General features: G+C 45.7%; 1 protein-coding gene across 1 annotated transcript; it reads right to left on the reverse strand.

The window, feature by feature from the left end:
* Window positions 1–1,034: 1,034 nt before the first annotated feature.
* On the reverse strand, window positions 1,035–12,909 carry PKD2L2 (polycystin 2 like 2, transient receptor potential cation channel). The gene is made up of 14 exons (XM_056349392.1): window positions 12,596–12,909; window positions 12,157–12,258; window positions 11,672–11,805; window positions 10,259–10,515; window positions 9,269–9,490; window positions 8,442–8,670; window positions 7,718–7,894; window positions 6,032–6,210; window positions 4,675–4,795; window positions 3,929–4,030; window positions 2,707–2,783; window positions 2,545–2,596; window positions 1,655–1,776; window positions 1,035–1,211 (listed from the first exon to the last, which is right to left on the reverse strand). The coding sequence occupies exons 1-14, from the start codon at window positions 12,651–12,653 to the stop codon at window positions 1,094–1,096; spliced, it is 1,950 nt and encodes a 649-aa protein (XP_056205367.1). The 5' UTR covers window positions 12,654–12,909; the 3' UTR covers window positions 1,035–1,093.
* Between the last annotated feature and the right edge of the window lie 623 nt (window positions 12,910–13,532).

The following is a 13,532-nucleotide window of genomic DNA, read 5'->3' on the forward strand; positions in this document are numbered from 1 at the left end:
CCGGGGTCCCTTCGAATGCCTGTCTGCTCCCTCCCCCGTCACACAGCTCCTCCGCACTGCGGTTAGATGCAGAGAGACCAGGTAGTAGCTCGATGGTGCTTTGCAGGACAATAAGGCCTTATAATATTATAAATCCTTGTAGGATTGATAGAAGATTCCGGATACTTCGGGGGCTGGGGGTTACGTGTTGTGCCTGAGCAGCAGAATTTCCCTAGGACAGGGGCTGTGTGGTGCAGAGTGGGGTACTGCAGCCCGGGGTGTCTGACGGCGTGTTCAGATGGCGTGTGGACACGGGTTTTATTTCTTCCTGTGGCTGAGGCCCAGCAATGAACACACGTTAACGACTACACAGGAGTAGGTGGCTTCTGGTCTGAACAGGACACCGTGTCTCTAAGGCAACAAACGCGTGTAGGAATTAAAAGGATGTTCTGAAAAGCCAGGCTGGTGCAGGGGTGAAGCAAGGCGCGCTCTAGTGGCTCCACTGTTGAGGCTTGATCAAAAACATTTTTTTGTTTCCTGAAAGAGTAATTTTTTTCTCTGAAGGCAACAGTAACCTGTTTTGGAAGCAAAGGGGTGCCTGGAACAAGAATTGTTGAGAAATTAACGTTACCCTTGGCAGCAGGTGGACTAGCAGAAGAAGGCGCTGCGGGGCAGCGAGGGCCAAGGACCGTGTGCTGGGCTGTGCCACGGTGGAGGGCTGCGCTGGGTGCGCGGTGCCAGAGGGGCAGCGGGGGCGCGGGGCGGCCCCAGGGTGCTGCCCTTGCTCACGGTCTGCTCTCGGGGTGCACATCTCTCTCCCCAAAGCAAGGCAGAGGAACAAATGTTGTTCAGACATTTGTAGATGTACCCACCCAGAGCTCTTGCTAGTAAGGTTGGTCAGTTTTCAGAGTTAAAGCAGCACCTGAAACTCAGAGAAAAGACCCAGAAGCAACAATGGTATATACCTTTATTAACATCCCTGCTTCTCTTATCCAGAAATAGGAAGAAAAAAAAAAGGGGGGGGGGGGAGGGGAGGGGAGGGGAAGGGAGACTTTGGATTTACTTAAACTCTGTATAGAGTCAGGCCATCTCTGTTACCGGATGAGCTCGTGCATTACACTATGCTCTCTTGTCTTGAAGCATCCTTCAGTTCCATGCTTTTCATAATTCTCCTGATTTTTGCATTAGTGTTATCTAATTTGTTCTGCAACTCTACTGTATACCTGAAGAGCCTAGAACACACAAATACAGCCGCATAAACTTGAGATGGCACTTGCCCTTAAACTTGCATTTGCAACCTCTTTCTTTGCTCACTTGTGTCAGCTGTCAGGGGTCTTAAGTCCTGAAATGCTACTTCACAGGCACAAGGTCTACAGTCTCTGTCCCCCTCCCTGGGCAGCCACAAGGAGATGTTCTGGAAGAGCAGCAATATTTTAAATTCTAGTTCCACTTCATTCTTGACTAATGTCCTTACAAGCTTCTCTGCTAAATTCTTGTGTTTCCTTCTTCCCTCCCAGAGGGCAGCTGTTGTCAGCCAGTATAGGAGCACTTAAAAGATCTTAAAATCACTGACTTTGATCTTGTGTCTTTCAGGTCGTGCCTAGGTGAGGGTTTCAGCTAGGGCAGCAGGTGCCTTGGGATGGGACTAGGCCAGCAGGCACACACACACACTTACCACTGAAAGTCTGCGGTGGAGACGTAGCTCTGAGCTGTGACTGAGTCCGTGCCCTCGGTAGGTGCATACTTCTGACCACGTTTTTCTTTCCCTTTCTTTAGCTTCGATAACTTCAGATGGCTCTATTCATCATCAGAGAGATTTAAAAAAAAATCACAGACAAAGCTGGCATGGCTCATTAGAGTTCCTGTAACACAATCACTCATGCAGGGAGGGGCCATGCATGCAGGGAAAGATACATGCCGCTTTGGCGAGAAAAATGTTCTCTATCTGAAAGTAGATTTTCCTTCTGGCCCTTCCTAAAACCAGGATGTAGGACTACACACGTCTTTTCAGAGTTTAAAGAGACTGCAGGCATTGTATGTAGTAGTATTTACAGCTAGCCAAGGGGCTTTAACTCTTTCTTGTTGTAGAAGTAATTTTTTTAAAAAAATATTTTAGAAGTACTTGCACAGGCTTACCCCAGGTACAGAAGTACCAAAGACTGCTGGAATCTTTTTGTAAAGCAAAATGAAGCTACAGCAATCCTCCTTGCTGTAGAGGCAGCTGTGACCCAATAGATTGGTGTAAAACTTGTTTCTTTCCATACATCTGTTTCTGTTTAACATTTGGGCAAATGCCCAGCTCACTGATCCCACCCTACTGCCAGCTCTGCTGTTGTAGTTAGTGTATGACCTTGTCTGAACAAGCTTTCATTTGAAGTTTTGGGCATAATTAGTGATCTTTCTTTACTTATAGGTCTAGTTTTTACTATTCCCATGATGTTAAAAATAGCATCCTGTGGAGAAATATCTTTTGTAAGTAACAGTGGGGACAACTGTAACTCCTTTTATTATTCAGCTTCTGAAGTATAATCAGTTCCTAAGAATACAGGAAGGAATAAAGCCTACCTTTTCATTAGCACTGTCACCGTTGGAAAGCTTAGAAATATCCTTGCTTGTGCTGGCTGAAAATTCCTCGCTTGTCATTCACGCAAATGAGAAGAGACAGAAGTCACGTGAGAATAGGCCTGTGCTCGGTGCAGGGGGTAACAGCAGATGCTGAGATCCTACCTTCCCAAGCTCTCATCTGCTGGACTTGTATCCATCTCTGGTTTCTTCAGCTTGAGCTTGACAAGGGCCTTGCGGCTCTGAACAGAGACAGGGAAGGTCAGGCACGTTAAATGGCGTGTGTCGAACCAGAGGCACTTTTGCACAAGGACTTGAATGCAAGGAACAAACCGCCAGTGTAATGCCTTGGCAATTAAACAGAAATCCCACCAGTGTATCGCTTTGTTCCCTTAGCTCATCTCAAAGAACTTGTCCTGCTATATCTCAGATTTGTCATGAAATCCCTGAAGGCCACAGCCAACCAAAACCAGTAAGAATTTGTTTTCAGGCATATTCAGTGTAGTCTTACTGTAGTCCCTGATACGTAGGAGAATGACCTTGGGTAGAGTAATCTGAAGCTGGGCCTCCCCCTTCCTTTTCCTTCATGAAAGCCAGGCTTTGTAGAAGCAACGTAATGTGTATCTACGCCACTCATGAATTCCTACAGGAAAATGTCAGGTAGACAGAGCTGCCAGCCGCTCTACAGAGTGGTCAGTGCAGGCCACCTCGGAGAAGCACAGTCTGAATGTGCACGTCTCTCACCCCACACCTATCTCCATCTTATTTGTCTCACTGGTGATGCTGTATTCCCCAGTTAAAGTCAGGTTTCTAGGCAGAGGTACTGACTTGTCCCAGCAACAGAACTGCATGCAATCTCTTTGGCTTCAGTGTATGCACGTGGCATGAAAGGAGGAGGTCATAATTTCAAGTTGGACTGAAAAGTTAGGGAAAGATTTGTTCCCCTTTTGTACTCGCTTCTGGCACATAAAAATGGTCTGAACATGCGGAGTTTTAAAGGTACGTATTTCCACTTGTCTTCCCATGCAAAGAAGATCTTTTAGTTTCTCGGTTTGGAAGAGCAGCAACAAGTAAGCTCTGAAGGAAACTGATGATGGCACGTATCGCAAACCAGGCTGGTCTTAAATATTGCTTTTAAAAGGGGTGAAGTAAAGGTAGGCTCCTTGCCCCCTCACTCATGTGCTGCTCTTCCCATTAGGAGCCCCTGTGGGTTTGATGGAAGGATGTCTCTGTATCTGTCAAATGTTTATTTAAGGTGAAAAACCAAATATTGGGTGTTCTTAAATGGTTATGGCCCAGCTATTTAAGGGTCTTTGTGAGTGATGTAGTTTAGAATTCCTCCTCTTACCTTGAATTAAATGAGGTAGGTAGAGAGCTGCTTACTTACCTGTCTAAAGAAGTCTCTGATTCGAAGTTCTTGACTGGGTAGCACTTCAAAGTCTGCTTTGACTTCTGAATAGGTGTCATTTATAATAGCCAAAAACATGTTCTGCATAGGAAGGACACAGATATTTGTTTCTGGAAATTTCATTTGTGTTATTCTGGGACTGTTGTTTTTGGGGCTGTTCTGTGCTAGGGCATGTAACTAATGGAACTGAAGAACTTTTCTGGGTGCGGACATGCTCTAATGCAGTTAAATTATTTGATGGTTTTAGGGAATATTTTTGGGAGGCAAGTGACTTATTTCCCATCTGCAGTACCGGCTAAAAGGACACCTTGGAGGTAATTGATTTTCTGTGGTAGACTTGTAGCTTTTTCAGATGGTGTTTCAATCTGAAGTAATTAATGAAAACATCAATCTAACTGATAAAGCAGACCTGCACCTACACAGTCCCATCAAAGTCTCCCTTTAACCTTCCTAGCTGACAAGGCTGACATTATGCAGTTTTCAAGAGTGCTCAATTAAGTTTTCAGAAATTAAAATCTTGAGAAACGGGTGGTGCAGTAAAGTGAAAGGTGGAACGTGCTTGTTGTGTGGTGCAAAAGCCCCTTTCGTGGCTGTTGGGAGGAAGGGAGAGCTGTGAAATGTCTTGCCTGCTGGGAACTCCTGCAAAAGAGTTTGGACTCTCTCTGCCCTGGGGTTCTAAGGGGCAGCTTATGCAAAAGGGTAAGCATTTGTAAGATGATACCTACCAGCAATGTGAAGAACACAAAGAATACAAATGTGATGAAGTAAATAGGTCCAAGGACTCTGTTTGCTGCTTCTATGGTGTCAAAATTAAAATCTCCCAGTACAAGACGAAGCTGTGTAAAGCTGGAAGAAAAAACATACCTGAATGAGGTTGACTAACTTCTAAAGAGAAGTATTGTAAGTCTTATAAAAAAAAAAAAGTTAACAGATACATTTGAGACTGATTCACCATTACCTTAGTCACTGAAATCAAAAGGCAAGCCACAGGATAAGAGCAGTGGCAGATGGTGTATTTAGAATATATTTCATGATTTGAAAGTACAAAGGAATTTTTAAATGGCTTGCATGAGAAAATACTTTCATTTTTGATAAATCAACTGTTGTGGCTTTTCTTTTTATTTCTCTTCTGTTCTAGCTTTGTGATCCCTTATCTTCTGTTAGTACAGCAAGTATTAAATCCTATGAGGGATTTTATTCTTAGCTAAGACAAATAAATACTTATTTCTCTGTATTGCAGCACCTTAGAACTATCTCACATCCAAGGGGATCCAAAATGAGCTATTTTTCCGCTTTAGAAGCGCCTTACTTTTACATGAAAAGCTGCTTTCAAAGACCTGAAAAGCTGCTTTCAAAGACCTGGTATGCTACAGATCTCTAAAGCTGTAAGAAACATAGCCGTGGGCTAAAACACAGCGCGCACTGCAGGTGACAGGTTAGGGTTTCTACAAGGTGCAAGGACCATCAAACCCAGTTCCAGTTGGAGTCTGGAATTGATCCGATGATGTTGCTACAGTGAGTGGCTGAAAGCAGTCTGGGAAGGAAAGTAACAGAGCTGGCAGATGGGATATGGGGACTCTTGGCTATGCAGCTGGATGTTTTCTTAAAAGAGCAGTAATTCCTGTTTGCAAATGTGCTCAGCTTGTGCAGGGAGCCTCTTGAGTGGAGAAGTCAAGGGGTTTTCATGCTGGGGATGGTGTCACATACCCAGGGGCATGTCTGCTGGGTAGTTTCACAATCTTGCTTTTGAAAGAGTTAAAAGGGAACAGCCTGCTGCCAGGCCTGCCTGATTTTGCCTGCCTTACACATGGAAGGACTGTGCTGTGGGACTAATAGCTCCAGCGGGTGAGCTACTGCTGAGCTCCCCCTTCTTATGCTTCCCTGACCTATTCGGTGTACATGTGGTGTTTTGAACATTGTAAAGGCTTTGGGAAACAGATTCTAAGGCAAGAAAATTGGTTATACTCTGAAATAAGCTTGAGTGTGGGAAACCTGTACTCTTCTAAGTTCTGCTTGGCAGAAACTGGCTTGCACGTGCACCAGCTGGGGGGTTTGTATCAAAAAGTTTAGAAAGTAGCATACATGCAGTTTTGGAAAGTAGAAAAATCTTCAACTTGTGACCCAAAGATCAGATAGCCTAACTGGGCATAGGCAAAGAAAATGATAAAGAAAATGATGGCGAATCCAATGATGTCTTTGGCACAGCGAGATAATATGGAGGGCAGCCGCGTCGATTTGTTAAACTGTACATATTCAAGTATCTGCAAAAGAACGGAACGTGTTGTTATTGGGGGATCAAAATACATTGCAATTTCTTAACAGAATTTCTGGAATGTTTTCTGTAGTACTATGTAACAGGTTAAGTCATACCTAGAAATAGGTTGCATGGTATGTATCAGTAGGGAGAACTAGGATTGGGTGTGCTTCTGGAGAAGATTAATACTCTGCCAAGCAAATATGCTTATGTCCTAAAGCTAACAGTGTGTAGACAGGTCTTTGCTGGGTACTGGTACGTGTAAGCAGCTCTAGCAGACACGGAGCCCTGGTCAAGGAGGTGGCGAGCCATACCACCCTCCTGTAGCTGAGGGTTCCCTGCCAGGCTGAGCTGGTGAGGAGCTCTTTTACTTTGGGTCTGAAACAAGGCCTGAACAAAAGCCTTGTTCAATGACAGTCATTAATCTAGTAGCACAACTGTGTTTATAATTAACAGTCATCAGTCTGAGGGGAGGATGATGCAGGGGGAATGTGCAGCCGGGGTACAGAATGAATGTATCGAGGAAGACTGTCCACAGAACTGGTTAACAGTCAACGTTCCCCAACAGCTTCTTCCTGCAGCCTCAGCCTGGGAGGTGGAGGAAAGCCAAAAGCCTGTTTGTTTTGGAAGGACATGACCTTTCACGACAGCTTATGTTCAGGTACTTGGGGCATGACTGTAAAGCGTGGTATCTTCTGGCAGACATGAGCACCTCCCCTGCCCGTTTCGCAGCTGCTTTGTGCTGGGCATTTTACAGATACCTTGGGGGAGAGAGGGCCAGGCAGCCTGGGCTTGGGCAAAGCTCGGGGCAGTTTCATCTGGTTGCTGGGAACACTGGGGCCACCCAAACTGCAGTCACTGATGTTTGCTGGGTAGAGGGGAAGGCGTGCAGACCCCAGGCTGTGCCAGCAGGGTTTACTAGATCAGGGGCAGTGGCGTACACACCTGCAGGACTGGTCTGGCCCTAGAGCACCTGCTTAAGAACAAAAGTAGCCCCTAATCCTAGAGAAGTTTGCTACTCCGTCCAGAGACCAGCAAATCTCGCAAGTAAGAATGAAATTAAAGGTGTCCTGGCACAAAGCCACTTCAGAATCACGTTCAGACACATTTCCCTTTCCTCTGCAGTTGCTACTGTTTTCACAGCCTTTGGCTACAATAGCTATGAATAGCTTCACCTACTACAGCTGTGCTGTTGGTATAGGTCAGGCTGTGACCTGGATAATATTGGGTCTAGGAAAAGACTTAAGTTTAAAGGGGCTGCTTGGCTATGGTAATTTCCCAGCTGCTCCAATGGAGACAGCTGCCCATGTGCACAATTTTTTTTAGATGGCTTGGAATTTGTATGACCCGTGTTTATGAGAAGGAGGTAATTTTAAACTCTTCTGGAATCTTACAAACAAAATTCTCCCTTTTAGCTCCACCTCTGCAACGCATCCATGAAAAGGCAAAAGTGAACATTTATTTCATGCTCAGAAACACTATGATTCTTGAGTACAAAAAAAGGGAGTAAGAGCCAATACCTTTATCCAAGCAAAGAAGATGTTGACAGCAACGATGTTGTTGTAAAGGACTTGCCAGAATCCAAGGAAGTAGAAGTCTGGATATACATGGGCATTAGACAGCAGCTCTTCCATTAGCAGGGACACTGCTGCAGTGCAGTAGATATTGAGGGCAATGGCAAGGACAGATACCTGAAGAAAAGCAGAGACCAGTGGAACTGAAGTTCAGCTACCTGCCTTCTGTTCAGACTGTCAATTTGCACAGAAAAGACTGTATTGATTTCCAAAGGCTCTTGGTTAGATTTGAAGAAGCTAAGCTTTTTAGATGCTTTGTCATAAACTGTATATATGAGACTTTATTGGCCAAATCATTTGTAATTTTACTGTGATAATTCTGGGCCTGTGCTATGTAACATGCCGCATATGCTGTGGTTTTACTGTGTTAGCTCTGTTAGGCACTAGTACTTTCCCCCTCTGCAAAGATGAAGTCTAAAACAAATAGGGTGGATAACAATTAGAAAAGACATAGAGCTGCAGCAAGTTGGCAGCAGGGCTAGAGAAGAGTCGAAGTGTGCTGAACCATGGTGGGCCATGTGGCCTCTTCAGCGTAGAACAGCGGGTGACTGACCAACCAGACACAGGTCTGGGCTGTTCTGGCTCGCTGGCTGTCTCTCCAGTGCTAGCCTAAGCTGGCAAGCACAGAGGTGAAAGTCAAGGTGAAAGTCAAGGGGTAGCTCACCACCAGCAGCAGCAAATCCAGCCAGTTCCAGGCACTTCTGAAATACTCCTTTTTCAGTTTTACTATTTTGATAGCTTTGTGGATTATGAATGTAATGATAAAGAGGCAAAAGGTGACTTCGCAAGAAGCCAGGAAGTAATCGTAGTATGTGATGTATCTGAGGAGCTTCACAGAGTAGATATGTGAGGAGGTGAGAGCACCCCCAGTAGCAGGGAACTCTACCACCAACCTGAAAAAAATTGGGGACTGGTGTTAGTTATCATCCCTTTAAATCATCTCAGCCCTTAATTTTCTAGTATTAATTATTCCTGTATTAATAATGCCTTACTGGAACTCCTACATCTGTAAGATATTACTGTAAGTGTTCCACTAAGTCCCCCAAGAAAAAGAGTATTACATGGTTGGGGAGGCTGAGGGGAAAACGAGAAGCTCTTTGGATGCCCAAGCTCTGGTGTTTCATTAAAAGTCATTAAAGAAACTGTGTCTCAGAAGAACAAATGTTCACCATCCCCTGAGTCTTTTCCCTCCGCTAGCTGACAACAGGACTAATAATCCAGTGTCTGACCTTGCAAAAGGCTATGAAATCTATTCCAACAGACAGCTGTGCAGACCAGATACCAACTATTACAAAAAAATGGAAAGGAAGGATCTGGGTCTGCTCTCTGCACTAACTGAATTTCTGCATTTTTAATGAATTGCTCTCTCGCCAGCCACACCTGGGAAAGGCGGCTGCATATGCCTGAGGTGACCAGCCTTTCCTTGTGCCTTTATGGAAGCATCATGCCTCAGTAAATTGGATTTCAAATGTAGTGAAAGTAAGAACTCACCTGATTATACAGAAGAGGTTTACGTTAGCATTATATGTTGAGAAGTCAATAAATACAGCTCTGGTTCCTCTAGTGAGCCAGCTGTTCTGTCTGAGAAACACCAACTTCTCTACACTCTCCTGCTTAGATTTAGGTAAGTTGAACATATATCCTCCACTGCTGTACAAGCCCATAGATCCCCAGTACCATGGGGATAATGAGGGGGCTGAGGTGTATTTCCATCTGTTAGAAATGGGAAAACAAAGGAGCTCAGCTTATGGAACCTGGACTGAAGTAAGCTTTAACTTTTATTTTATACAATTCTTGTTAGTTCTTGTGTTCTTCTGCATCCACAACTGACCATTTAAGCCAGACCTTTAAATAACAGTTTTCTTTACCCGAAATACACACAAGACATACGGTCTTAAGATATTCCCATTTCTTTTATATAGCGACTCAGTACATTCATAAAACAGCAACTGCTTATGAATTTGGATTTCACCCAATGTGGGCCAGACAGTTTATTACCTTAAAACCTTTATAAGTAAATGGAATATCTCTAGTTTATATAGTTCATTGTTACTGTGGCATGTTCACATGTTCTTTCATTGTGTTAAATCAGTGCTAAATGAAGTGTGTGAAGCAGGCCTTTTGGCTCTGTTTGCAGGGCATTTTAGCATGATTCCAATTTATAAACATGTGATTTAAATCCAGGCCTTATATAACTGAGCATTTCTCCAGAGATGTTAGTGGAGATAGGCCCACTAACGTGTGGTTCTGCTGAACTGGGCTTGCTGTTTCCAGTTTGTCTTGTCTCTCTGCTGTAGATTTCCCATGCCAAACTCTTGTCTATAATGTTGGCACAAAACCAAATCCACCATTTATCTCAATGTAAACAAGAGAAATCTCAGCTAATTGCATGCACGGTTGTGTTACTCACTGGAGAACAGTGGCATTAAGGATTTGGTTAGGTTTTAAAAAACATTTTTCTGCTGATGTAGGATGACTTACTCTGATTTGTTCCTTAGACCAAAGTCAGACCTGTCTTCAGCTCCATAACGATATTCACCGTAACAGTCTTGTAAAAAAGCACGGAAATACGGGTAGATGGAGCAAGTGTTGTTGCGTACTTTCAGCTGGCGAATCTGGGCTACTCCTAACAGCAAATTCTCATAGTAAATATGGCTGCTGTTGTTCTGGAGGGTTAACGTCGTGTTGTTATACCATTGCTCCCAGTAGAGCCCATCCAGCAGGGGCCCCTCTGCAAACTATGTGTACAAGTGAGGTTAAAGTTTCAAAAGATTTAGATACCACTGTTCCCACACCTTTTAACATACAAACCTCTACAAGGTTCTCAGGTTGCTTGTAGCTACATAGTCTAAGCTAGAATACAAACAATTCCCACTTCTGTGCTGTCCCATAATTACAATATATTTATATCTTTTTGCTATGTCCGTTCTATTTCCTATGCAATTCTATCAGAGATATGTAATGGGAATATTCAGGGGAAGACTATAACGCAACGTCTGTTTGGCGTTTCTCTGAAAAATTCTGCTGAAATCTAAGTGGATATGTTTAAACACAAACATTATATGTTGTTTTAACAAAATCTGTTGGTTATCTTGGTCTCTGAAGATCTGTTTTGGGATGTATTTCTCACTGGATTTTTAGTCATCTGAATCTAAATGAAGTATTTATTTTTGAAAGCAGGGAGAAAATCCGTCTTTTTCTGGGTATTTCTTAGTTGCAGATAAAGAGCATTAAACTTAGGGAGAACATTATTCTGAGTATAAAACAACATGCTGCCATGGTTTGAGACCATCTGAGCACGTATTACAATCATTTCTAGGACCTCAGCACACACAGTGTTCAGCAAGGTCTCACTATTTTATGGACTAGCAATAAGAGACATCCTGATAAGAGTGAATACAATTCTTCCAAATGAATTGTTATAACCAGACATTTCCATTTCTAAGGGGGAGTAGGGTGAGAAAGTTTGCCTTCCGTTGCCAGCTGGGCAATGTTTCCTGGCTGCCCCAGTAGAATCATAAAAACCTTTTTTAAAACTTGAAAGTCAAAAGAACTGTAAACCAAAAATCTTTGTTTTATTGAAGCTCTTTTCAGACCAAGCGTAATATGATGCAGCAATTAATTGGCCTGTTGTTTTCCTCAACTGATTACTCAGAAGTATCAGTATTATTGTTTATACCCAGAATTTCTCCAAATGCATTTTAAGATGTTGTTTGCCTTTCTTCAGCCAAAAGCAGTATCTAGTACATGGTTTTTAGGAGAACTGTGAGGAGACTGTACTGGTCCAAATTACACACTAGCAGCTGCTTGGCTCATTTGCTCTCTGAGAGCAAATAGATTTTTACAACCAAAGGTTTTTTTTACAATGAAGTTGTTTTACAACGAAAGCCGTACCCTCCAGAAATCAGCTCTGCTTCTAATACTGCTGAAACCACTGCTGTTGTCCTCAGAGGAGGAGGGCTCCAGGAAGAGACGGGACATAACTTTGTTCAGGTAGTACATGTCTGTGCTCACCGTGCTGAACGTCACTGGAAAGAAGGGGTAAAGAGGGGATGCTCGCAAGCAGAAATGAGAGGATGAGAACAGCTAACCTTGCTGCTTCAGCTGTCACTAAGGCATGCTGCTAGAAGAGGGCCGTCAGAGCGATTGTGACTGAAGTGCCTTTGGGTAGATGTCGGGTGGAGTGAAGAGTAAGTACTGAAAGAGATACCGTTTATCACAGAATGGTTTGGGTTGGAAGGGACCTTAAAGACCACCCAGTTTCAACCCCCTGCCACGGGCAGGGACAGCTGCCACTAGCCCAGGTTGCCCCCAGCCCTGGCCTGCCACATTAATTATTTGTAAACAGCTTAAGTTGCCTTGGTCATTTGTTGACTTACCGATACAGAGGTCTATCAGGAAAATGATGTAGATGACCAGCTCCCACAGGGTGGTTTTCAGTTCCAGTTGCGGACTGCAACTGACCGGGGGCCTGGTGGCACCTGGTCGGGGAAATGGCGGCAGGAGCTGAGGGGAGTCAGGGGGCAGAGCCTGACTGAAGGGGCCCGCAGCCCCCTGCCCTCTGTGGGGATGGTGGGCCCAGGGCCCAGCTGTGCTGGGGGGCTCCGGCTGGGCCCCTGAGGGGAGCGGTGGGGGGCGGCCCCTGAGGGGAGCGGGGAGGTGGGGGGTCGTGGTGTGTGTGGGGCGGCCCTGAGGGGAGCGGGGAGGTGGGGGGTCGTGGTGCGTGTGTGCTGGCCCTGAGGGGAGCGGGGTCGTGTGTGGTGGGGAGCGGGGGGTGGGGGGGGGCAGCCCCGAGGGGCGCGGGGCCGCCTCACGCACCGTTGCCGCTCAGCCTGGGGTCCACCGCGGGCCGCTGCCGCGCTGCCGCCGGCTCCATGGCCGCCCCGCCGGGCCGGCTGCCGGCGCTCCCCGGTTGGAATCGCCGGCGGCGGGGGGGGGCCGGGTCCCGCCTGCGGGAAGGCCCAGGCCGGGGAGCGGGGCCGCAGCGGGCACAGGCTGCCGGGGCGGGGGGGCCGCGGCCCGCCGAGCCCCTCAGCTACAGCCCGGGTGGGCAGCCTTCGCGGCGGAACGAAACGCTGAATTGCATCATCTGGTTGCTTCCAGGCTAAATGCAGCTGATTGGGAAATCCCCTTCTTGCCATGAAGAGAGGCAGAGAAGGTAGGGTACGCTCACTGAAACGTACGCTAACGAATATAGATAATTAACGGTGCGAGCTCAGGCTGCCAGGCCTGACGGGGTGCCCCTGCCTGCAGGCGAAGCCTTTGGGCCAAGGGGGGCCCGGAGCTGGAACCTGCAAAGAGCACGGGGGGGCTGTGTGTTTCGCTATATTCCATTGCTTGGGCAGCCCAGAGGAGAAGCGCCAGGGCAGAGCTGCAGGATTTTGCTGGGAGGTTAATAGTTGGTGACATGCATTTCAGGTTTGGGGGTTTTATTTCATGGTAGAGCAGTGTGGAGTGAAGCCGAGCCCCCATTTTATCCATTCTAGAAGAAGCTGGTGGGGTTTGCTGACCAGCAGCGGTGTTACTGTGCGCTGCCCGGGAGGAGCTCAGGGTATTTCCACCCTCGCAAATTTCCCTACACTGACTCCAGTTGAAATATCTTCAGAGACTAGGTTTGTTGCCATTCAGCAAAATAAAGTTTCACGGGGTTTATTATTATTTTGAATAGCACGCTGTGGATTGCAGCATGCTAACCCTTTGGATGATTTAAGTCAACAGCCGGTTGAGAGCCAACAGTCAGATAAGTCACAGCCAC

This window comes from Falco biarmicus, chromosome 8 (genome assembly GCF_023638135.1).
Source record: "Falco biarmicus isolate bFalBia1 chromosome 8, bFalBia1.pri, whole genome shotgun sequence".
Lineage (NCBI taxonomy): Eukaryota > Metazoa > Chordata > Aves > Falconiformes > Falconidae > Falco > Falco biarmicus.